Source organism: Bos taurus, chromosome 2, assembly GCF_002263795.3.
Source record: "Bos taurus isolate L1 Dominette 01449 registration number 42190680 breed Hereford chromosome 2, ARS-UCD2.0, whole genome shotgun sequence".
In the NCBI taxonomy this organism is placed as follows: Eukaryota; Metazoa; Chordata; class Mammalia; order Artiodactyla; family Bovidae; genus Bos; species Bos taurus.
Genome location: NC_037329.1, coordinates 8,979,800 through 9,006,669, shown reverse-complemented (window position 1 = coordinate 9,006,669; position 26,870 = coordinate 8,979,800). Strand labels below are relative to the sequence as shown.

The 26,870-nt window shown below is 35.9% G+C and overlaps 1 protein-coding gene and 1 long non-coding RNA gene across 4 annotated transcripts in view; one reads left to right on the top strand and one right to left on the bottom strand.

Moving 5' to 3' along the window:
- Positions 1 to 26,870, bottom strand: part of CALCRL (calcitonin receptor like receptor) — a 128,721-nt gene that overhangs the window by 13,774 nt on the left and 88,077 nt on the right. For both annotated transcript variants that reach the window (XM_024975202.2, NM_001102107.1), the window contains 2 exon segments: positions 4,316 to 4,442; positions 1,099 to 1,252 (listed from right to left, as the gene is read on the bottom strand). In XM_024975202.2, coding sequence (XP_024830970.1) covers positions 1,099 to 1,252; positions 4,316 to 4,442 — 281 coding nt within the window.
- The window catches only part of LOC132342942 (uncharacterized), a 100,016-nt gene that overhangs the window by 54,749 nt on the left and 18,397 nt on the right, over positions 1 to 26,870 (top strand). The window contains exon 3 of one of the 2 annotated variants that reach the window (XR_009491495.1): positions 1,034 to 1,122. The exons of the other annotated variant lie outside the window; for it this stretch is intronic. This is a non-coding gene — a long non-coding RNA (uncharacterized lncRNA). Of the gene's footprint in view, positions 1 to 1,033; positions 1,123 to 26,870 lie in introns of those variants that run through there. 2 annotated transcript variants of the gene reach the window in all.

Here is a 26,870-nt window from a genome sequence, read left to right as displayed (position 1 = left end):
ACCATTTCTGTCCTTTATCAGGCCCATCTTTGCATGAAATGTTCCGTTGTATCTTTAGTTTTCTTGAAGAGATCTCTAGTCTTTCCCATTCTGTTGTTTTCTTCTATTTCTTTGCATTGATCACTGAGGAAGGCTTTCTTATCTCTCCTTGCTATTCTTTGGAATATATCTCTGCATTCAAATGAGAATATCTTCTCTTTTCTCCTTTGCTTTTCACTTCTTTTCTTTTCACAGCTATTTGTAGGGCCTCCTCAGACAGCCATTTTGCTTTTTTTGCTTTTCTTTTCCATGGGGATGGTCTTTATCCCTGTCTCCTGTACAATGTCACGAACCTCCGTCCATAGTTCATCAGGCACTCTATCTATCAGATCTAGGCCCTTAAATCTATTTCTCACTTCCACTGTATAATCATAAGGGATTTGATATTTATGGTACCTCTATATCTCTACTTCTATTATCTGATTGGGTAAATAGATAGATGGATAGATACATAAATATAATTTCAGTTTTGTTTCTGGAAACTAGTTCTATTGCATTCTTTTTAATATTTTATGTTTCTCTTTATTCCAGTTATTTAAGAAATATGCCAAAAATGTATTATTTTTTGCTTTGTGAATAATAACACGTCAGATGATTGTGTGGAAAAAGATTTTTTTGGCTGTCAATTCAATTACTGAATCCTCTACTCTTAAAATGATAATTTTTTTTAAAGAAGCCTTTTCATAATGGAAGTTCAAAGCTAGTTAAGACCAATGCCCTCATTTTGTACATGAGGAAAAAGGAAATTCAGAATAGTGCAAAGACTAGATCCTTTCATTTATAATTCTATTGTTTTAGTCACTACATAGTCAGCCAAAACATACACTGGAATATTAAATAGAAAAAAAATACCTGTATCATTAATTGTCCTGTAGTTACTGAAAACAGTGAGTCAGTGGTACTTTAAATATTTTAATTTACAGCAATAAGCAAAGGTTAATCAGTTGATATTGTTTTAAAAATGATTAATCATAAGTATATTTTTATTTCAAAGGAACTCTGCATCCTTCAAAAGCTTTTTTAAAAGATGGATCAGTAGATATGCATAATGGCACGTACCCCAGCCAAGAAAATAATACCACATCAAGTGCTGCTTCTCTGCAAATACAGCCACTACAACAAGCGTGTGTAGGTAAATGCCTTCACAAAGCATCCAAAAGTAGTTACAGCCCATCAGGTAGAGATGGATGAACTGGGACACTTTACAGCTAACCTGTGAGGGGAAAAGAAAGTCATATATACGTTATACACCCATACACACACATACACACATATGTATATGTCTGTTTTTTAGCTGTGTCACACACCTTGGGAGATCTTAGGTCCCTGACCAGGGATGGAATCTGGGCCCAAGCAGTGGAAACACAGGCCTAACCCCTGAACCACCAAGGGAGTCCCAGAAGGCAATCAATATTTAGTTGTTTATAAATGAACATGTAAAGCAATATTCTAGTTTAGTTTAGTTGTACAGAAACACAGACTTTTCTCTCCTCTACACCAGATTTTTCCCACTAATGATTCAGATTTGTAAAGGCCAGTCTTCATTCCTATCTAATGGTGCCTCCTTAAAGGATTTAGCCACTGACTCCAGAGATTTATGATACATCTCCCAGGAAATATGCAAATTCCAAACTTACTACATTTAGTGGATGTGTATTTTCTTAATATTGTTCTAGCTATTGTGTAATTACAAGTAAAAAAGTTTACCCATGAATGACTTTATGTCTATTTTAACTATGTCATCATGAACTCCTTGATTGTTACATTCTATTGGAAAACTTGTAATAATTATATTCATAATTTTAAAAGCATTCATGAAAAGCGCCAAATACTTGAGGAAGCCCTGCATGCTACCAGTGTGTATGCTTATTAAATAATATCTAATTAACCCATTCTTTTTTTTTATTTAAATACAGGATTTGAGGATTTCATGTAGGTAAAAGAAGGAAAAGCTATGCTTTTCCCTTCTCTTTTCCTGAGGTCTTCACTTTCTTTTTTTCTTTTTTTACTCTTAAAGAGACAGGAAGAGATGTTTAAATATTGCATAAAGAAAACATGAAGGAGTAAAAGATATTATTTACTCCGTCAACAAGAGGAATACATTTAAAGCTCTCCCAGAAATACACAGCCAGTTACTACCATCAACTCCGATTTTCAGACTGGATCTCAAATAGTTAGTGTGTATTATCATTGTTTTTAGAATAAGAAGCTTTTTGCACTGAAAGGAAAAGTGGAAATTAGATGCACTAGAAAATAAATAGTAGATTATCATAGAATACTAGTAATAACATTAGTTAGTGCATTGAGCTGGCTTAAAAATATTTTTGTGTGTATTATTTTATGTAATCCCCAAAGTAATTCTGCGAGGCATGCTTTACATCACTAGTCACACATTTTATAGACAAAAAACTGAGTATTGAAGAAGTTAAATTATTTGCTAATATTCATACATCAATCAAAAACTACAAAAACATCAATCAAAGCTACACTTTGAACACAATTTTGTTTTCTCGATCAAATGTTATACCTTCTGACCGAGGATAATTAAAAAACTATTCTTTTATTAAATACATCTGCAATATGTAAATGTTCTCTCAAAAATATAGCTGAGTTATTTAACTACATACCTAGAAATAATAAGCCTCATATATAAAATTTTATTTGTATAGTTTTTAGATACACGTATCTAATTGGGACAATTCCCAGGTGGCTCAGTGGTAAAGAATCTGCCTCCCAATGCAGGAGACATGGGTTCGATCCCTGGGTCAGGAAGATCCCCTGGTGAAAGAAAGGACAACCCACTCCAGTATTCTTGCCTGGGATATCACATGGACAGAGGAGCTTGGCTGGCTACAGTCCATGGGGTCTCAAAGAGTCAGTCAGGAGTGAACCCACAGAACATACAATTGGGCTTCCAATTCCTGATTTCATTAAAAAATTAATCTACAAACTATTATGATAAAAAAGCATGCTGCAGAAAAACATTTTTATGACAGAACTGGAGTTATAAACAGATAATAAATTTTCCAAGAATATATTAAAAGTAACTACATTACATTTTGCAACTTATGTGTTAAACAGAACATCCTTGTATATAAGCATAATATTTAGAGTCTCTTTCTCTGAAGCTTTATGACAAAACTCTGAATCTCCTTGCTCTAGAGAAATGCACTCTAAAATGGCAGGATATTCGCCAATTTTTTTGTTTTGCTAATTATACTCCAGTGTTTTCTCACCCAGTGACTTTAGAGTGGAACATATACAAGATTAAGCAATCTGGATGCACATGTGCAAATAATGCAGGGAATTTTAGAATTTGCAAGTCACCCTAAAAGCACACATAAAACACATATGAGAAGATTGGTTATTGGCTCATCGTGTGAAAATTCCTTCCCTTCCTTCATTTCAATAACTAGATAATCTTTAAAAAACTACTTTATGTATGCATATATACATATGCATACAAATCTACATCCAAAACTGTAGTATAGATGCTACAAATATTATAAAAGCAGGCAATTAAAAAACTCAAATTTATGATTGCTATTTATGCAGATATTTTAATTTAAATATAGCTTAAATGCCCATAGAGTTTGCAGAAAATGTATACCTTTATATAAGTAAACATCAGGTTATGTTTTTAAAATATAGTTTTTATGTTATGATAGTTTCTATGCTTATTTTGTATGTCTTTTGATACTTATCATAAAACCTGTGCTTCCAAAGTGATTGTAGGGAACAGTTTATAAGGCTTGCTGAGGCTATTAGGGTTGCGTAGAGTATTTTAAAACTTTTATGTTGGTAAAATTTAACATTATACACATATAAGTCATTTCTCCCCTGGTTTTTTTAACTCTTTTAAGTCAGCCTGATATCAAGCATATAATTTACATTTTCCGTTTTCATGTCCTGTCTTTTTCTAACTACACAGAGTTAGTTGCTTTGATTTATTTTTTTAAATTTGATTGAGTAAATATTATGTCCCACCAGCAGCAAGATTCTAACCATAAAATGAGGTGAAAACATGCAACATATTGATAACTGAAACAAAGTATTTTTCCTTTTGCTGTTCAATATTTATACCTTGGGGAATACTGAGATACATTTACTTTTCTCGATTGGAATATAGCTACATATACATACTCTTTATGTGTCAGACATAAACTATGCATATATTAGTACTTAAATGTATACATATACATGTATGAACCCCTGCTCCCTACCTCTCCTATTTCTTCCCCATTAACCCCCGGAACTTAGACCTTATTTTACTTACAGGATTTGTGGCCACTAAGGCCTGGTTGTTGGCCACTGCAGTGAGATGAATGATGGTTATGACAGAATTACAAACGAAAGAGAAGAACAAATTTTTGTGCAAGGTAATCCTTTGGCAACTTAGGCTCCTAAAAGGCAAGAGAAAGCAAAGTGTGTTGAAGTCATAAAATGTTTCTACATTTTGTGTTAACAATCATTCAAATGAGATACATTCACAATTCATAGCAGCTGCTTCAAATTTGGAAGAAGTATTTTTTCTCCTCAAGATTTACTCATCTTAATTACTCATCTTAAAATCTTAATTAGGGAAAACCTAAAATTGCTTAAAACATAGAGACACATGAGTTGGTTCAGTACAGGTAGACATATATAAGGACAGGAAATTTGTACAAGGACTCTACATAAATTTCGTCCCTTAATCTCTCATCATGATTAATATTCTAATTCATTCTGAAGATGTAGAAACTCATATTTAGTGTAGGTAACTAATCAAAAATCATGCAGCTAATTAATTTGAAACTTTGAATTTGTCATCAAATCTCACATAGATAAGGTTCTTTTCATTATGCCACATAGGCAGTTCTATTTATATAGTCTTTTTATGGTTATTTATGGTTCTGTTTGTATACCTCCTGTATGGTAGCAGTGATTATGTAGACCAATCATGAGAAAAATAACATTGTATTTAGAAGAGACGAGTTTTTGCCATACATTGACATGAATCAGTCACAGGTATACATGTGTCTCCCCATCCTGAACCCCAAACCAGCACAATATTATAAAGTAATTAGCTTCAATTAAGACAAATAAATTTAAAATAAAAAAAGAAGAAATGAGTTGATAAAAATATAGATTTAGCAACCAATGAGATTAGGTCAGCTTTACTGAATATTTTTTTAATTGGCCTAGCCATAGGTAAGACATAAAAGGCTGCAAGTTCTCATGTGTAAAACAAAATTTAAAAACTGGCTAGATGGAGTTCATATAGAAATAGATTTCAGGAGCAGACGTCATTAATGACAAGTACTGCTGCTCTTTAGCTTGAATTCACATCTGCTCTACAAGCTTGTATATGGCTGCCTTACCTATGATCAAATACCATCTAAGTACTACCTCTTTTATGAAGGATTATTATGGGTAAAGTTTTAAAATAATAGACAAGATTCCACTAGAAACTGAATACTTAATATCAAAACAGAACATATATGTAGGAAGACATGAGAAATCATTTCATTAGAAAGACTTAAAGCTCATTTTCATTTTTATACAATTATGCAATTAAGATGATCAACCTAGATAATCCACCCTATATAACTCAAGCCAATGACTTCTACTTTGGAAACTTTAAGAAGGTTTTAACTATCACTTTATATTAAATAGACTGTGTTCCCAGGATATTATAGTTAGGCTGAGATGCCAAGGTTCTTTTCTATATTTTAAAATGCAAAGTTTAAGCTATATTGTCTCTGAAATCTCTTGCAGCTATAAGTTTATGATCCTATGTATCATTCTAGTAATTTAAAGGATTTGAAAGTAAATCCAATCCAAATCAAGATTTATGGAATTTCAATGCATGCCTTTCACAGAAGTGAGTGCTCTCAGGGAAACTTCTCTGAAAGGCTTCATAAACAAGATGGCCCACAGATCAATCACTGTGTGTGAGACAGTCACAGACCTACAACTGTGGAGTCCGTCTGGAGTCCATCAAAACAGAAGCAGCTGAGCGCTGCTGGTGTTTGCATATTAGAGAGTCCTTAATTTGACTTGACTTTGCAATGCACGATAGTAGTGGGAAGCAGACAGGGATCAAGGAACAGTGTAAAAATGATACTCTAAAGAGAAGAACACTCTTTGAAAGCTAAGGAGTGGCATGAGTCCTGCTATTTCAGTGAAGACATCACTGGGGCAAAGACGGCTCTATTCTTGAGAAAAATGCCACAGCAGTGACGAGTGTTTTGTGTTCAGTGAGAGTGAAGAGAATTGATGAATATGAGGAGAAGTCTAACAAAAATATTCTTTTCAAATCATTTATGCACATTATGTATAGTTTACTTCTCTTAATTTAGAACTCTTCTATGTTGAAAATTATGAACACAAAGAATTTGTCCACATGGTCTTATTTTTAAATGCCTGTCTTGAGTTTACCCTGTGTCTATGGAATACCAACTATTATTTAGGGAAAGACTGCTTACCCATGCAAATATAAAATGCCCGTGCTCTTTTTTAGTAACAGAATTTAGATAACTCAGCTACCATCATGGGAAAAAAATGTTTTCCTTAACTGGGTTGTTTTGCCCTTTTCTGCTGAACACACTTATATCCAGGCCATTGGTTAAGATATATATATATATATATAAACAAAATTTCATAGTTTTCAAATTATGACCAAAAGAGTAGGAGGGTTTGCTTAGACATCATCAGAAATATTTTTTTTAGGAACTAAATTGGAATGAATGAAAACAAACATTAAAAAAGGTTTTCAAAAATAGCTATTCATGATAGAAGTAGGAGCTGAAAGATATGAGCTGAGGAACATAAAGCAAACAGCATTTATAACTGTTGATGTTTATAGCATTCACATGTGAAAAGTGAAAGTAATAAAATAAAATGCCAACTGCAGTTAGTTGGAAAACAAATTTAATTTTTCATGTGTTCATTTAAATTTCCTTCTTTTCTCTATGATAGTTTGTATTTCTGTTTCTCTGAGAATTCCCACTTTGCTAATGACTCTACTACCTCAATCTAGCTTGAAAGTTAAAAATTTTAAAATGAGCTGCTGGTATCTATTCTTGTTTAAAATTGTGATTATTGTGAATACAGACCAAAAAAAAAAAAACATGTTTCTTATTCTTTTACTATGTGATAAAAGAATATACCGCATTTCCCTCTAGACCCATAGGGGGCTTCCCCAACGGCTCAGCAGTAAAGAATTCATCTGTACTGCAGGAGACTCAGGAGACATGGCTTCAGTCCCTGGGTTGGGAAGATCTCCTGGAGGAACGCATGGCAACCCACTCCAGTATTCTTGCCTGGAGAATCCCATGGACAGAGGAGACCAGTGGGCTACAGTCCATAGCGTCTCAAAGTGTCAGACACAACTGAGTGACTAAGCACAATACCATAGTATGGGAAAAATTTTGAAATGATAAAATGAAACTCTGCTGTAAATGAATTATTGAAATCAAAGCCAAATACTTGAAAGGACACATGAAATCATTTCAATAGACACGTAAAGCTTACTTTGAATGTTTTACAAAATTATGTTAATAATATGGTCAACATGATAACCTGCCATATATAACTCAAACCATATACTTCTGTTTTAGAAATCCTGATATTCTATTTACTCTCTATATTGTTGTTACATAGTGAACCATTGCCAAATCATTTTCAGTTTGTTTTGTATAAAATATGCCCTACTATCCATAACATTAGCCTATAGCTTTGGTTTCTTCTATTTCTTCCTCCAGGTTCTGTGCAACTTAAATGTAGACAAATGCTATCTGACATGATTTATATCAATGTCTAGTAGTAAAAATGGTTCACATTTTTCTAGTGATGCATACTATTTTCTTTTAAAATCATTCATTAATACATATACATACATTAGGCCAAATAAAATCAACTTGAAAATAAAAACCAAAATACGTATTTGGCAAATACAGTGGTTTGTTTAAGTGAAATACTAAAATAGTTGGGTATTTTTTCAAATGCTAACCTGCAACCAATATAACCTATTCCAAATTTTTAAATGTGATTATTTAACTCTTTTTATCTCTCTCTCTATATATAAATATATATATATATAAACTGTTTTTATATATATATATAACTGGCTTAGAGATTGTTTTATGAAAATCTCTGTCTGCTTTCTTTAAATGTTATCCTAGTATAACCACAGAATAGAAAATGTGGTTTGTGGGTCTGGATTGTTTCCATTTCATATTCTCTACATATAATTATTTCAGAACACTACTTCAATATGCACTTTTGACAGAGTTATATGCACTAAGTTATATGCACATATGCACTAAGCAGAGTTATAGAGGCAGTTGGCATAAGTGTGTCAACAAATCCATTATACACCATGTGTAATGGAACCATGCCTTTCAATGCTCTCTTGGATCAACTAGAAGCAGGTAACATCAAGTCAGAGTGGCTTTTGAAGCCTGACCTGAGATTAAATCTGGACTGTGCCACCTACTGAAAGTGTGACTTTGGACAAGTCATTTAAAATCCATAATCTTCTGTTTCTGTTTCTTTTCCTTTTCTATAATATAGGATAACAATAGCACTACATAGGATTGATTGGAAGGTTAAATGAGTTAAATCATGTCTAGTGCTTAGTATAATATCTAACCTATAGTGAATATTCCAAGTTAGGTTAACTATTATTTTTAACATAGGTTTTCATATGGCTAATTTTAATTAAATTCTCTAATAGTTTTCTCTCACAAATAATAAAACAGCATCGTTTTGTTTGAGAAACATAAAACTACCCATGTTTTAAGTAATGCAATAAAATGGTGTATTTTCACCTTTTTATTAAAAACACAAGAATTTAGCATCAGAAAAACAATTTCCATGTGACAAAGGGCAATGGGTCAAGCAACGTAACTTTTCTTCCTTTGGAATTTTATCCTTGCTAGCATTGTCTGCAAATTACCACTTTCCTTACGATGCTGACCCCAGGTATCATGCTGTTCTATAGTCAAAGTTATTGTTGTCACAGTATGAACAAAATACTTGCCTTTGTTTCCCATTTTTGTGTGTGTGTGTGTGTGGTTTCTTTTTGATTGTTTTTTAATCTCAGTTTTATTTATTTATTTATTTAACTGTACAATATTGTATTGGTTTTGCCATACATTGACTTGAATCTGCCATGAGTGTACATGTGTTCCCCATCCTGAACCCCCCTCCCACCTCCCTCCCCATCCCATCCTTCTGGGTCCTCCCAGTGCACTAGCCTTGAGCACCCTGTATCATGCATCGAACCTGGACTGGCGATTTGTTTCACATGTGATAATTTACATGTTTCAATGCCATTCTCCCATATCATCCCACCCTCGTCCTTTCCTACAGAGTCCAAAAGACTGTTCAATACATCTGTGTCTCTTTTTCTGTCTTGCATAAAGGGTTATCGTTACCATCTTTCTAAATTCCATATATATGCATTAGTATACTGTATTGGTGTTTTTCTTTCTGGCTTACTTCACTCTGTATAATAGGCTCCAGTTTCATCCACCTCATTAGAACTGATTCAAATGTATTTCTTTTTAATGGCTGAGTAATATTCCATTGTGTATATGTACCACAGCGTTCTTGGTTTTATGAGATAGAAATTTCCAAACTACTGTACTCAGTGCTAATCCTGAGCAGAACTATTCATGGAAGAAGAAAATACAAGCAATGAAAGAATCGCCCACTCTACGGTATACTGCTTCTTTATGCTAATTTATCTAATTTAATTTCCCAAATGCTCAACTTTTCCCACAAGAAAACACAAACCATGTATCTGAAAGGAAAGCCTGTGCCGATCAGAATAGTGCCAAAAACAACAGGAAGAAAGCAATAAATATATGCAAAGAATAAGCAGTATGGCTACTTTTTGTCTACTGTATACAGAACCTTGAGTTGATGGAATTACTTGGTTATATATGACACAAAGTAGACATAACCGCTAGCATTAACTCTCTTTGGAGGCTGCTGGTGATTCATTTGGCCAGATTTAGAAAGAGTCCAAGAGTGTTTCAACCAAGGTGCCCAATGAAGTCCTGCTAGAGAGGTCTCCATCACGGGCCCTCCTCCCATGCCTTTCAAGATTGTTCATTTAGTGTTACATGTAAGTACAGGCTGCATAAGGAATAGACATGCTCATTTTATGTAGCCAAATAGTTTGTTCTGAAGTGCCCCAGTGTAAATGGACTTCCTGGTCTCCTAGTGGGCAGAGAATTAGAGAAGAAATAGTCTGGCCTTCTAAATGTCTGTGATTCTTGCACAATCTCCTGCCCCTCAAAACAAAAAAACAAGCAAAACCGAAAAAGACCCACAAAACTGCAAAAATAAAAATCAAACCAAAAACAACCCTTTTAGAGATAAAACTCATAATAACAGCAGACATCATAACATAGGAGCCTTTACAATATTCCAGTCACAGAGATGAGTACTTTACATTCATTATCTAATTTAACAATCCCTTGAAAATATCATTATCCCTTAATAAAATTAAGGTAAGTTGCTCCAGGTCACAATCTTATTGAGTCTCTTAATATTCATTTAGTTATTTACAACTATTTTTGATGCATAAAATATATTTTTTGTGCACAGTTTCTAGATAACCAGGGAAGCAGTTGTGAACAATATAGAGCAAGATCCTGATCTCCTGTTACTCATGGGACAGCGGAGGGTAAATGGGTGTACATACATTCAGTTCAGTTCAGTCACTCAGTCGTGTCTGACTCTTTGCGAACCCATGAAAAGCAGCATGCCAGGTCTCCCTACCCATCACCAACTCCCCGAGTCCACCCAAACCCATGTCCATTGAGTCAGTGATGCCATCCAACCATCACATTCTCTGTCGTCCCCTTCTCCTCCTACCTTCAATCTTTCCCAGCATCAGGGGTTTTTCAAATGAGTCGGCTCTTCGCATCAGGTGGTCCAAGTAATGGAGTATCAGCTTCAACATCACTCCTTCCAATGAACACCCAGGGCCGATCTTTAGGATGGACTGGTTGGATCTCCTTGCAGTCCAAAGGACTCTCAAGAGTCTTCTCCAACAGCACAGTTCAAAAGCATCAATTTTTCTGTGCTCAGCTTTCTTTATAGTCCAACTCTCACAGCCATACATGACCATTGGAAAAACCACAGCCTTGACTAGATGGACCTTGTTGACAAAGTAATGTATCTGCTTTTTAATATGCTGTCTAGGTTGGTCATAACTTTCCTTCCAAGGAGTAAGCGTTTTTATAATTTCATGGCTGCAATCACCATTTGCATTACATAATGCAATTCTAGGTAGCATTATACGCTTTTTAGAAGTTAAAATAGGATTATGAGATTGATAAAGACTGTACCTTTTTATACAGTTCATAAGGTTCTAAAAGCAAGGATACTGGGGCGGTTTGCCATTTCCTCCTCCAGTATAACGTCTCTGCTTTTCAACACACTATCTAGGTTTGTCATAGCTTTCCTGTCAAGAAGCAATCGTCTTATGGTTTCATGGCTGCAGTCACCTTGTGCAGTGATTTTGGAGTCCAAGAAGAGGAAATCTGTCACTACTTCCACTTTTCCTCTTCTGTTTGCTATGCAGTAATAGGGGCGGATGCCATGATTTTATTTTTTTTAATATTTAGTCTTAAGCCGGCTCTTTCAGTTTTCTTCTTCACCCTCATCAAGGGGCTCTTTAGTTCCTCTTCGCTTTCTGTCATTAAAGTGGTATCATCCACATATCTGAAGTTGTTGATGTTTCTCCTGCCTATCTTGATTCCAGCTTGTAATTCATCTAACCTGGCTTGTCTCATGATGTGATGAGTGTATAGGTTAACCAAACAGGTGACAGCAGACAGTCCTGTTGTATTCCTTTCTCCATCTTGAACCTATCAGCTGTTCCATACAGGGCCCTGACTGTTGCTTTCTGACTTGCATACAGGTTTCTCAGGAGACTGGTAAGATGGTCTGGTATTTCCATCTCTCTGAGTTTTCCACAGTTTGTCATGATCCACACAGTCAAAAGGGTTAGTGTAGTTGATGAAACAGAGATCAGTGTTTTTCTGAAATTCCCTTTCTTTCTCTATAATCCAGCGAATGTTGGCAATTTGATTTCTAGTTCCTCTTCCTTTTTTAAACTGAGCTTGGACATCTGGAAGTTCCTGGTTTGCATAAGTTAAAAGACCTTCCTAGCATGGGAGATGAGTGCGATTGTCTGATGGTTAGCACATTCTTTGGTACTATGCTTCTTAGGAACTGAGATGAGGATTGACCTTTTCCAGTCATGTGGCCACTGCTGGGTCTTCCAGATTTGCTGACACAATGAATGCAAAACCTTGATGGGATCATCCTTTAAGGATTTGAATTGTTCTGCTGGAATTTCATTGTATCCACTAGCCTTATTAACAGCAGTGCTTCTTCCCAGTGGTCATGTATGGTTGTGAGAGCTGGACTGTAAGGAAGGCAGAATGCCAAAGAATTGATGCCTTTGAGCTGTGGTGCTGGGGAAAACTGAATGTCCCTTGGACAGCTTGGAGATCAAACCAATCAATCTTAAGGGAGATCAACTCTGAATATTCACTGGAAAGACTGATGCTGAAGCTGAATCTCCAGTATTTTTGTCATCTGATGCAAACAGACAACTCATTGAAAAAGTCCCTGATCCTGGGAAAGATTGAGGGCAGAAGGAGAAGAGGGCATCAGAGGATGAGATGGCTGGATGGTATCACCAATGCAATGAACATGAACTTGGGCAAACTCCAGGAGATGGTGAGGGACAGGGAAACCTGGCATGCTTCAGTCCCGGGGGTCACAAAGAGTCTGACATGATGGGGCAACTGAACAATAAAGACTATGGCCAGAGTGAGGGATATACTAAAGATAGAACTGAAACTGGAGAAGATAGGCGAGAAAAACATTCCAAACAGAGAAGGCATCTGAATCGAACTTTTTTGTTTTACAAAGTTAAAGCTTAAGGTTTTTGAGCAGTAAAAAGGACAGAAAATGTGAATAAAGCACAAAGAAAAACCCCACACTGTTTTTTTTAATTTTTATATTAAAATTAGGAAAATTAAAATCAAACAGCATAAGTTACTAAATGACTTTTTGATTCTGCAGCTCATACTTTTATGTTATGTCTTAATGTTCCATCAGCAAATGCTAACTGGATAAGTAATATCCAATCATTCTTGGGTTTTGTTTTTCCTAACTACTAAGAAGATGCTATAGATGGAAGGGCTTATTTTGCTTTCTCTTGGTATCTAGTCATATCAGTGAATATGGTCAAGGAAAGTCTACAAGAGTAGAAGGTTTGTTGTTGTTTAGTCACTAAGTCATATCCAACTCTTTGTGGACTGTTGTTAAATGGACTGTAGCCTGCCAAGCTCCTCTGTCCATGAGATTTTCCATAGACAGAATACTGGAGTGGGTTGCCATTACCTTCTTCAAGGGATCTTCCTGACCCAGAATTGAAGCTGCATCTCCACTGGCAGGAGGATTCATTACCACTGAGCCAAATGAGATTGCAAATCATATTACGATTTGGGGAAGAAAGATGTTACTTATGTGCCTTCTATTTCAAATTATGAAGTTTTAATCCATTCAAATAACAGTCTAGTTTTTGTACCAAGCAGCAGGCCATTTGCATTCTTAGAACAATTTATCATTTTGTTCCCATGAAAATTTACTTATTCTTAAATAGTAATTATGTTTGAATATACTTTATAAATACACTTATAAATTGTTTCATATTTATAAAAAATATCAACATAAATGTTATCTTTAATATATAGTTGTAGTTTAAATAATAAATTTACTCTTTAAAAAAGTCCAAATTCTTTAATTCAGTTATTTACTTTCTATTTCCATACTTGGACTCCTCTATAAATTAGTACTAGCAATTACGTTATAGAGGAACTGGTTTTTGTTAGAGTAAATCCATTACTTCTTGTAACAGTTTGTCCTTATTTAAATCTGATACTCTAATGTGGAAATGCAATGCTTTTATTATATAATTACACTGGACATATTTAAAAACCTTTCCAGCCAAGACTAACATTACTAAATAGGAATATTTCACCTCTCATTACATTCATTTCGAGAGGGAAGTATTTTTCAGCACATTGATTAAATTAATTAATTTGGAAATGCACTCACTGAGCATGCCCTAATAAAACATTATACGAAAAACCATTTAATTTAACAACATCCAGTGTTAAGCTGAAAGAAGCCTAGGATACATACAATAGAATAGAATGCATCTCAGAACTGTAGGCACAACAAATTAACAATGAATACACTCTTATCACAAGAGTGGAGAAAACAAGGATGGTCCTGGGCAGGCACTCAGAGGGATGTTACTCAAGGACTACTACATGTCTATTTCTGGACTCAGCCACTGTCAAACTTCATTTTTTTTAAATTTTAAATTATTTTAACTGGAGGCTGATTACTTTACAATATTGTGGTGGTTTTTGCCATACATTGACATGAATCAGCCACAGGTGTACATGTGCTCCCCATCCTGAACCCCACTTCCACCTCCCTCCCCATCCCATCCCTCAGGGTCATCCCAGTGCACCAGCCCTGAGTGCCCTGTTTCACATCGAACCTGGACTGGAGATCTATTTCACATATGATAATATACATGATTCAATGCTATTCTCTCAAATCATCCCAGCCTCGCCTTCTCCCACAGAGTCCAAAAGTCTGTTCTTTACCTCTGTGTCTCTTTTGCTGTCTTGCATATAGGGTCATCATTATCATCTTTCTAAATTCCATATATATGCATTAATATACTGTATTGGTATTTTTCTTTCTGACTTACTTTACTCTGTATAATAGACTTCTAAACAGTGCAGTTTTTCCAGATTTTCCACAACCTATTTAAGCCATAGTTCTGATTTGTAAAAACAGGTACATCAGTTTACGGATTGTAGAAGACTCTCTTTTCTCTGTTTCAATGTAGGGTTTCTTTAAATAGTTAGCTTTGTTCAAAACCAATTTAAAGATTCAGTCATAAATAGTTTTCAGGTGAAAAATTACAGCTTAAAGAGGAAAACCATATTTGTTCAAATTTCAAGAGATATATGAAGAAACTGGAAATGAGATAAAGGTTCACAATATTGATTGAATATTTTCATATATGATAAAAAAAAGGTGAGCATTTGTGACACTTGCCCTGAAAGAAGAAATGTAAGCATTAAAGGATTGTTTTATTAAGCTGAGAAAGCTTTGGTCTATCAACTGGATAGATTTTTTTTTTTTTTTTTGCTGAATTTTATTCAAGACATTATCTCAATTGCCTAGAAATGATATCATTGTCTATATAGGTGCAAATATGCAACTTGGCTTTAAAATTATTTAGAAGCACTCCCTGAAATGTCAGCAAAATTAAGATGATTAAAAAAAAAGCTACCTTTTTCCACATGCAAGTTTCATGTGCTCTTTTATTTCCTTTGTCTAAGTTAAACATAACAGCAAGATTTTCTATGCTCTCAGATATTAAACAGTAATTAAAATTTAATTTATAGCTAATTCCAGTAAAGCTTATTTATTTTTTTATCTAAAGGGTTCTGCTTTGTTTTTCCAAGGATCATTATGAGTAAGAGCCTCTCAGGGCTTGGCAAATCCTAAAGTTCTGTCTCTCTCTCTTCCCCTCCCTTTCTGTTTCCTTTCTTTTTATCTCCCATTCTCTTTGCTTTAATTGACTCTAATATAAAACTGAAGTATATCTGGTAAATAGTGTTTCATGTTCTCTGTTTCTAATTTAAAGCATGGCCAAGTAGTAGACCTTTCTTTTTTCTCTCTAAATAAAAAGTAACAAACAGCACCCTAAATCAACTTTTTTGTCCCAGTCTTGGTTTTTATTAGGATGGACCAGTGACCTTCAATTAACAAACGAAAAATAAAAAGCTGCCTCTACCCTCTACTAAGCAAGAATGACTGCAGTTTGAGGAGCTGGGTTCAGAAGCAGAAGTGAGCTATTGATAGATTTTTGTACACACAATGATTTCATGTGAAACATCAGCTCCCCAGGGAATTGTTTCCAGGTTAGTTGGAAAAAAGCAAAGATTTCTATTGCCCCTGACTGTATGAACACGCTTTATTAACTATTCAGTTAAGCATTTTCTGAGATGTCCTTGGTCTTCTTTGGATCTAGCTGCAGGGTATCCTCTATTATTGTACACAGATACTTCTACTGGTTAGAATTGTAGAGTCTTAGTCTAATGCCTTTCTTTGTTGATGGAGACAACAGAGGCCAGACAAATTCAAGGGACTTGTCCAAGGTCACAGATAAGTCATGGGAAAGTGCATCCTACAAAAATGTTTCCAAATCCATTCATGTCTTCATTCCTTAAAAATATGTTAAGTGCCTACTATGCACAAGATTAGATACTAAGCCCTGGAACATGTAAAGAAACAAGCAGTGATGACTCCTGCTCTCATGGCGCTAACTTTGTCATGTCCTTTCCATTATTTCTTATTTTAGCACACAGTTGTTTTGTGTTGATAGTGGCTTTTCCTATTTTAATAGATAGTTCTGGGGAGTATGTAATAAGAATGCATTAAAATCAAAGACTACAAATTCAAGTACTGAGTCAGCTATGTGGTATATTGTGGACATAGAGTTTTATTATTTTCAACTAATTTATTAATACTTAATCACAATTTTTACTGATATAATTATACAAAGAACTGTTCATTCATTGTGTATTGATTTTGAGGTAGGAGATAGATGGGCTCCAGGCTGGACATTTGCAATCAACCAGCCTCACTACTGCCTCATCAAGATCAGTTTTTCTATGGGAATGTTATAACAATTTCTGTTAAAAATGTGGCACACATAAAACTAGAAATTGTGTTCTTTAATTATATTTTTAAAGAGCTCACTGTTAAAACATGCCCATCAGGGCTAAATGTTTATATAAACTCTTTCCATGGACAAATAAGAGAGAGCAAAAGTGAAAACTGTGCCAGTAATAGTGTTTTCTAAATGAGACTCGTTACTTAACAATGCATGCATATCATCTCAGTTACAATATAGATACTAATAGAATCTGCATTTTAAAGATGTGAAATTGATGATTAGAGAAATTAGAGAAGTTATTGGATGCTAGGCACCAAGAAGCTGATGAAGGTAGAATCTGACATCAGATATGCCTGTTTAGAGAACATACTCTTAACCACTCACCTGTAATGAAGAATGTCGAAAACAGAAAAGGGCATTTAGAATGCTATATCTAGGTCAAACTTGACCCCGGTTTCTCATGTTTTATCTAAAGCCTGAGTTTGTCTAATAAAAAAGAAAAATGAATCTGAAGCTTTGCTTCTTTCTGGTCAAATACTCCATTTTTAAAAGATAAAGACAAAATTACTAAGCCAAACAGAAGGACACAGATGGAGAGGAACCCTTGGTAACTTAATTAATTATGTAGAATATAAGTAAAACTAGGCATTGACTTAGATAATCTCTTCATTTCTTATCTTACAGTTACTGTTTGTTCAAGTTCTGCCGTTTATTCAGCACTTGTTTCATTGAGTTTATCACCTTAGGAAACTTCTGATTCTATGAGTCAAATGAGTCTTTCCTTCAATGTCTTCCCACAGCTCTTTGTTGTTCCACAAGAATTTTTTATTGTTTTTGTTTTTTATTTTGTATTACTGACTCTATACATGGATATCACCAGATGGTCAATATCGAAATCAGATTGATTATATTCTTTATAGCCAAAGATGGAGAAGCTCTATACAGTCACCAAAAACAAGACCAGGAGCTGACTGTGGCTCAAATCATGAACTCCTTATTGCTAAATTCAGACTTAAATTGAAGAAAGTAGGGAAAACATAAGACCATCCAGGTATAACATAAATCAAATCTCTTATGATTATACAGTGGAAGTGACAAATAGATTCAAGGGATTAGATCTGACAGACCGAGGGCCTGAAGAAGTATGGACCGAGGTTCATGACATTGTACAGGAGGTTGTGATCAAGACCATCCACAAGAAAAAGCAATACAAAAAGGCAAAATGGTTGTCTGAGGAGGCCTTACAAATAGCTGTGAAAAGAAGAGAAGTGAAAGGCAAAGGAGAAAAGGAAAGACACACCCATTGGAATGCAGAGTTCCAAAGAATAGCAAGGAGAGATAAGAAAGCCTTCTTCAGTGATCAATGCAAAGAAATAGAGGAAAAAAATAGAATAGGAAAGAGTAAAGATTTCTTCAAGAAAATTAGAGATACCAAGGGAATATTTCATGCAAAGATGGGCATAATAAAGGACAGAAATGGTATGGACCTAACAGAAGCAGAAGATATTAGGAAGAGGTGGCAAGAATACAGGAAAGAACTATACAAAGAAGACCTTCATGACACAGATAACAATGATGGTGTGATCACTCACCTAGAGCCAGACATCCTGGAGTCTGAAGTCAAGTGGGCCTTAGGAAGCATCACTACAAACAAAGCTCATGGAGATGATAGAACTCCAGTTGAGCTATTTCAAATCCTAAAAGATGATGCTGTGAAATTGCTGCCCTCAATATGCCAGTAAATTTGGAAAACTCAGCAGTGGCCATAGGACTGGAATAGGTCAGTTTTCATTCCAATCTCAAAGAAAGGCAATGCCAAAGAATGTTCAAACTATCACACAACTGCACTCATCTCACAAGCTAGCAAAGTAATGCTCAAAATTCTCCAAGTCAGCCTTCAACAGTACGTGAACCATGAAATCCAGATGTTCAAGCTGGATGTAGAAAAGGCAGAGGAACCAGAGATAAAATTTCCAGCGTCTGTTGGATCATCAAAAAAGAAAGAGAATTTGAGAAAAACATCTACCTCTACTGTATTGACTATGGCAAAGACTTTGACTGTGTGGATCACAACAAACTATGGAAAATTCTGAAAGAGATGGGAATACCAGGCCACTTTACCTGCCTCCTGAGAAATCTGTATGAAGGTTGAGAAGCAACAGTTAGAACTGGACATGGAACAACAGACCGGTTCCAAATCAGGAAAGGAGTATGTCAAGGCTGTATATTGTCATCCTGCTTATTCAACTTATATGCAGAGTACATCATGCAAAATGCCAGACTGGATGAAGCACAAGCTGGAATCAAGACTGCCAAGAGAAATATCAATAACCTCAGATACGCAGATGACACCACTCTTATGGCAGAAAGTGAAGAAGAATTACAGAACCTCTTGATAAAAGTGAAAGAGGAGAGTGAAAAAGTTGGCTTAAAACTCAACGTTCAGAAAACTAAGATCATGGCATCCAGTATCATCACCTCATGACAATAGCTGGGGAAACAATGGAAACAGTGACAGACTTTATTTTCTCGGGCTCCAAAATCACTGCAGATGGTGATTGCAGCCATGAAATTAAAAAATGCTTGCTCTTTGGACAGCATATTAAAAGAAGAGACAGTACTATGTCAACAAAGGTCCGTCCAGTCAAACTATGGTTTTTCCAGTAGTCATGTATGGATGTGAGAACTGGACTATAAAGAAAGCTGAGTGCTGGAGTATTGATGATTTTGAACTGTGCTGTTGGAGAAGAATCTTGAGAGTCCCTTGGATTTTAAAAGATCAAATCAGTCAATCCTAAAGAAAATCAGTCCTGAATATTCACTGGAAAGAGTGATGCTGAAGCTGAAACTCCAATACTTTGGCCACCTGCTGCAAAGAACTGACTCAGTGGAAAAGATCCTGATGATGGGAAAGATTGAAGGCAGGAGGAGAAGGGGTCGACAGAGGATGAGATGGTTGGATGGTATCACCGACTCTATGGATGTGAGTTTGAGTCAGCTCCGGGAGTTGGTGATGGACAGGGTAGCTGGGCATGCTGCAATCCATGGGGTAGCAAAATGTCGTACATGACTGAGCAACGGAACTGAACTGAACTATTATATAGATATAATATTAGATGACTAAGTAAGTATAATCTACATGCGTACATGATTGATACAGTCTAAGGGCAAAATTTGTTCCTTTTACCATTTATTGGAATATCACTACATGCCAAGTACTTTCTGAATCTTTTCTGCCAATATTTCAAATAATGATATGACTCATTATAAGGAAACAGGCTAACTGAAAAGCATAAATCAGAATAAGTCCATACTATTAGTAAATGTGAGATGGTAAGATTTGCATCTATCCCATTTTTTAAATTACTGTATTTTACTATCCATTAAAATTGTGGCTGAAATCAAGTATATTGCACTAACTCATCATTAAAGAATCTTTTTTACCATTGCTAGCTTGATAGGGGTTGCATTGAATCTATAGATTGCTTTGCGTAGCATACTCATTTTCACTATATTGATTCTTCCAATCCATGAACATGATATATTTCTCCATCTATTTGTGTCATCTTTGATTTCTTTCATCAGTGTTTTATGGTTTTCTATATATAGGTCTTTTATTTCTTTAGGTAGATTTATTCCTAAGTATTTTATTATTTTTGTTGCAATGGTGAATGGAATTGTTTCCTTAACTTCTCTTTCTGTTTTCTCATTGTTAGTGTATAGGAATGCAAGGGATTTCTGTGTGTTAATTTTATATCCTGCAACTTTACTGTATTCATTGATTAGCTCTAGTTATTTTCTGGTGGAGTCTTTAGGGTTTTCTATGTAGAGGACTGTGTCATCTGCAAACAGTGAGAGTTTTACTTCTTCTTTTCCAATCTAGATTCCTTTTATTTCTTTTTCTGCTCTGATTTCTGTGGCCAAAACTTCCAAAACTATGTTGAATAGCAGTGGTGAGAGAGAGCACCCTTGTCTTGTTCTTGATTTTAGGGGAAATGCTTTCAAATTTTTACCATTGAGGATAATGTTTGCTGTGGGTTAATCATATATGGCTTTTATTATGTTGAGATATATTCCTTCTATGCTTGCTTTCTGGAGGGTTTTTATCATAAATGGATGTTGAATTTTGTCAAAGACTTTCTCTGCATCTATTGATATAATCTTGTGGTTTTTATCTATTAATTTGTTAATGTGATGTATCACATTGATTGATTTGTGAATATTGAAGAATCCTTGCATCCCTGGGATAAAGCCCACTTGGTCATGACGTATGATCTTTTTAACATGTTGTTGGATTCTGTTTGCTAGAATTTTGTTAAGGATTTTTGCATCTATGTTCATCAGTGATATTGGCCTGTAGTTTTCTTTTTTTGTGGCATCTTTGTCTGGTTTTGGTATTAGGGTGATGGTGGCCTCATAGAATGAGTTTGGAAGTTTACCTTCCAATTAGAACAAATAATATCACAATTTGTATGGAATTACAAAAAGAAATGTCGAAGAGCCAAAGCAATCTTGAGAAACAATGGAACTGGAGGAATCAACCTGCCTGACTTCAGGCTCTACTACAAAGCAACAGTCATCAAGACAGTATGGTACTGGCACAAAGACAGGAACATAGATCGATGGAACAAAATAGAAAGCCCAGAGGTATATCCACACACCTATGGACACCTTATCTGTCACAAAGGAGGCAAGAATATAGAATAGAGAAAAGACAATCTCTTTAACAAGTGGTGCTGGGAAAACTGGTCAACCACATGTAAAAATGAAACTACAACACTTTCTAACACCATACACAAAAATAAACTAAAATGGATTAAAGATCTAAATGTAAGACCAGAAACTATAAAACTACTTGAGGAAAACATAGGCAAAACACTCTCTGACATTAATCATAGCAGGATTCTCTATGACCCACCTTCCAGAGTAATGGAAATAGATGAAAAAATAATCAAATGGAACCTAATTAAACTTAAAAGCTTTTGCACAAGGAAGGAAACTATAATCAAGGTGAAAAGACAGCCTTCAGAATGGGAGAAAATAATAGCAAATAAAGCAACTGACAAAGAATTAATTTCAAAAATATACAACCAACACCTGCAGTTCAATTCCAGAAAAATAAGCAATCCAATCAAAAAATGGGCCAAAGAACTAAACAGACATTTCTCCAAAGAAGACATCCAGATGCCTAACAAACACATGAAAAGATGCTCAACATCACTCATTATCAGAGAAATGCAAATCAAAACCACAATGAGGTACCATCTCACCCCAGTCAGAATGGCTGCTATGAAAAAGTCTATAAACAATAAATGCTGGACAGGGTGCGGAGAAAAAGGAACGCTTTTACACTGTTGGTGGGAATGCAAACTAGTACACTCACTATGGAGAACAGTGCGGAGATTCCTTAAAAAACTGGAAATAGAACTGCCATATGACTCAGCAATCCCACTACTGGGCATACACACTGAGGAAACCAAAATTGAAAGAGACACGTGTACCCCAATGTTCATCACAGCACTGTTTACAATAACCAGGACATGGAAGCAACCTAGATGTCCATCCAGATGAATGGATAAGAAAGCTGTGGTACATATACACAATGGAATATTACTCAGCTATTAGAAAGAATGCATTTGAATCAGTTCTAATGAGGTGGATGAAACTGGAGCCTATATACAGAGTGAAGTAAGTCAGAAATAAAAACACCAATACAGTATATTAATGCATATATATGGAATTTAGAAAGATGGTAATGATGAGCCTATATGCGAGACAGCACAAGAGACACAGATGTAAAGAACAGACTGTTGGACTGTGGGAGAAGGTGATGGTGGGATGATTTGAGAGAATAGCATTGAATCATGTATATTATCATATATGAAATAGATCTCCAGTCCATGTTCAATGCATGAGACAGGGTGCTCAGGGCTGGTGCACTGGGATGACCTGAGGGATGGGATGGCGAGGGAGGTTGGAGGGGGGTTCAGGAATGTGGAACACATGTACACCCATGGCTGATTTATGTGAATGTATGGCAAAAGCCACCACAATATTGTAAAGCAATTAAGCCTCCAATTAAAACAAAAATAAATTAAATAAAATAAAAGCCGAAAAAAAAAGAATCTTTTTTAGTTCACTTCGGAAAATGAATAGTTCACTGTAGTTTCACAATAAACTCTAAAAATAAGCAATGTAATTAGTTGAAAATATTAATTTTTCTTTTATGTAGAGGCCAAGAACTAAACGATACATTGGCAAGATATTTATTTGCTAATGAGGTTTTGCCTATGTAGCATGCCACAATCTTTCTTTTAAAGCTTGGAGATTTGTAGCAATTAACACACACACACATATATATACATTACATATAGTATTCTTGATTTTTTTATAAAAGAAAACCTGATTTTTTTCTGAAAAAAATAAAGTTTATTAATATGTTGAACATGAATACAATATTTGGGACAACATTAATTTTTAACTTCTCTTTTAAAATGAGAAATGGGTCTACAGTAATTAAGAACTGACAGTTTATTTTGAGCAAGAACTTTTTGATAATTTGTTACAAATTATCTAGAGATTGTATCATAATTTCTGTTTTTGGAAACTTGTGCCTTCTTAACAACCTTCAATATGAATTATTTTGGGGAATTTTAATGGCAATTAAATTCAATTGGCAATTGAATTCAAATGGCAATTAATTTTAATGGCAATTTAAATTAAATTAAATTAATTGTAAATTTATTTCTTTAGGAAATTTTTTCCATATTTGAGGGTAAAAATTCTCTCCAATTTATTTTGATACATTTTTATACAATTTTGTAAGAAAGTCACATTTTAAAATGTACATAAATGTTGAATTAATTTTCTTCAGAGTGAAATTTTTTTAGTTTCTAATGATGCCTAATCTAATCACACTAGGACCACAGCCTTGTCTAACTCAATGAAACTAAGCCATGCCCGTGAGGCCACCCAAGATGGGTGGGTAATGAAGGAGAGGTCTGACAGAATCTGGTCCACTGGAGAAGGGAATGGTAAACCAACTCAGTATTCTTGCCTTGAGAACCACATGCACAGTATGAAAAGGCAAAATGATAGGATATTGAAAGAGGAACTCCCCAGGTCGGTAGGTGCCCAATATGCTACTGGAGATAAGTGGAGAAATACCTCCAGAAAGAATGAAGGGATGGAGCCAAAGCAAAAACAATACCCAGTTGTGGATGTGACTGGTGACAGAAGCAAGGTCTGATGCTGTAAAGAGCAATATTGCATAGGAACCTGGAATGTCAGGTCCATGAATCAAGGCAAATTGGAAGTGGTCAAACAGGAGATGGCAAGAGAGAATGTCGACATTCTAGGAATCAGAGAACTAAGATGGACTGGAATGGGTGAATTTAACTCAGATAACCATTATATCTACTCCTGTGGGCAGGAATCCCTTAGAAGAAATGGAGTAGCCATCATGGTGAACAAAACAGTCCAAAATGCAGTACTTGGATGCAATCTCAAAAATGACAGAATGATCTCTGTTCATTTCCAAGGCAAACCATTCAATATCACAGTAATCCAAGTCTATGCCCCAACCAGTAACACTGAAGAAGCTGAAGTTGAACGGTTCTATGAAGAACTACAAGACCTTTTAGAACTAACACCCAAAAAAGATGTCCTTTTCATTATAGGGGACTGGAATGCAAAAGTAGGAAGTCAAATTTGGAATACGGAATGAAGCAGGGCAAAGACTAATAGAGTTTTGCCAAGAAAATGCACTAGTCATAGCAAACACCCTCTTCCAACAACACAAGAGAAGACTCTACACATGGACATCACCAGATGGTCAACACCGATATCAGATTGATTATATTCCTTGCAGCCAAAGATGGAGAAGCTCTATATAGTCAACAAAAACAAGACCAGGAGCTGACTGTGGCTCATATCATGAATTCCTTATTGCCAAATTCAGACTTAAATTGAAGAAAGTAGGGAAAACCACTAGAGCATTCAGGTATGAACTAAATCAAATCTCTTATGATTATACAGTGGAAGTGAGAAATAGATTTAAGGGACTAGATCTGATAGACAGAGTGCCTGATGAACTATGGAATGAGGTTCATGACATTGTACAGGAGACAGGGATCAAGACCATCCCCATGGAAAAGAAATGCAAAAAAGCAAAATGGCTGTCTGAGGAGGCCTTACAAATAGCTGTGAAAAGAAGAGAAGTGAAAAGCAGAGGAGAAAGGAAAGATATAAGCATCTGAATGTAGAGTTCCAAAGAATAGCAAGGAGAGATAGGAAAGCCTTCGTCAGTGATCAATGCAAAGAAATAGAAGAAAACAATAGAATGGGAAAGACTAAGGATCTCGTCAAGAAAATCAGAGATACCAAGGGAACATTTCATGCAAAGATGGGCTCAATAAAGGATAGAAATGGTATGGACCTAACAGAAGCAGAAGATATTAACAACAGGTGGCAAGAATACACAGAAGAACTGTGCAAAAAAGATATTCATGACGAAGATATTCACAATGGTGTGATCACTGACCTAGAGCCAGACATCCTGGAATGTGAAGTCAAGTGGGCCTTAGAAAGCATCACTATGAACAAAGCTAGTGGAGGTGATGGAATTCCAGTGGAGCTATTTCAAATCCTGAATGATGCCGTGAAAGTGCTGCACTCAATATGCCAGCAAATTTGGAAAACTCAGCTTGGCCACAGGATTGGAAAAGGTCAGTTTTCATTCCAATCCCCAAGAAAGGCAATGCCAAAGAATGCTCAAACTACTACACAGTTACACTCATCTCACACACTAGGAAAGTAATGCTCAAAATTCTCCAAGCCAGGTTTCAGCAATATCTGAACTGTGAACTTCCAGATGTTCAAGCTGGTTTTAGAAAAGGCAGAGGAACCAGAGATCAAATTGCCAACATCCGCTGGATCATCGAAAAAGCAAGAGCTCCAGAAAACATCTATTTCTGCTTTATTTACGATGCCAAAGCCTTTGACTGTGTGGATCACAATCAATTGTGGAAAATTCTGAAAGAGATGGGAATACCAGACCACCTGACCTGCCTCTTGAGAAACCTATATGCAGGTCAGGAAGCAACAGTTAGAACTGGACTGTTAGTTAGCAACAGTTAGAACTGGAACAACAGACTGGTTCCAAATAGGAAAAGGAGTATGTCAAGGCTGTATATGTCACCCTGCTTATTTAACTTCTATGCAGAGTACATCATGAGAAATGCTGGGCTGGAAGAAGCACAAGCTGGAATCAAGATTGCCAGGAGAAATATCAATAACCTCAGATATGCAGATGACACCACCCTTATGGCAGAAAGTGAAGAGGAACCAAAAAGCCTCTTGATGAAAGTCAAAGTAGAGAGTGAAAAAGTTGGCTTAAAGCTCAACATTCAGAAAATGAAGATAATGGCATCTGGTCCCATCACTTCATGGGAAGTAGATGGGCAAACAGTGGAAACAGTGTCAGACTTTATTTTTTGGGGCTTCAAAATCACTGCAGATGGTGACTGCAGCCATGAAATTAAAAGACGCTTACTCCTTGGAAGAAAAGTTATGACCAACCTAGACAGCATATTGAAAAGCAGAGACATTACTTTGCCGACAAAGGGCCGTCTAGTCAAGGCTATCGTTTTTTCAGTGGTCATGTATCGATGTGACGGTTGGACTGTGAAGAAGGCTGAGCGCCGAAGAATTGATGCTTTTGAACTGTGGTGTTGGAGAAGACTTGAGAGTCCCTTGGACTGCAAGGAGATCCAACCAGTCCATTCTGAAGGAGATCAGCCCTGGGATTTCTTTGGAAGGAATGATGCTAAAGCTGAAACTCCAGTACTTTGGCCACCTCATGCGAAGAGCTGACTCATTGGAAAAGACTCTGATGCTGGGAGAGATTGGGGGCAGGAGGAGAAGGGGACGACAGAGGATGAGATGGCTGGATGGCATCACGGACTCGATGGACATGAGTCTGAGTGAACTCCGGGAGTTGGTGATGGACAGGGAGGCCTGGCGTGCTGCGATTCATGGGGTC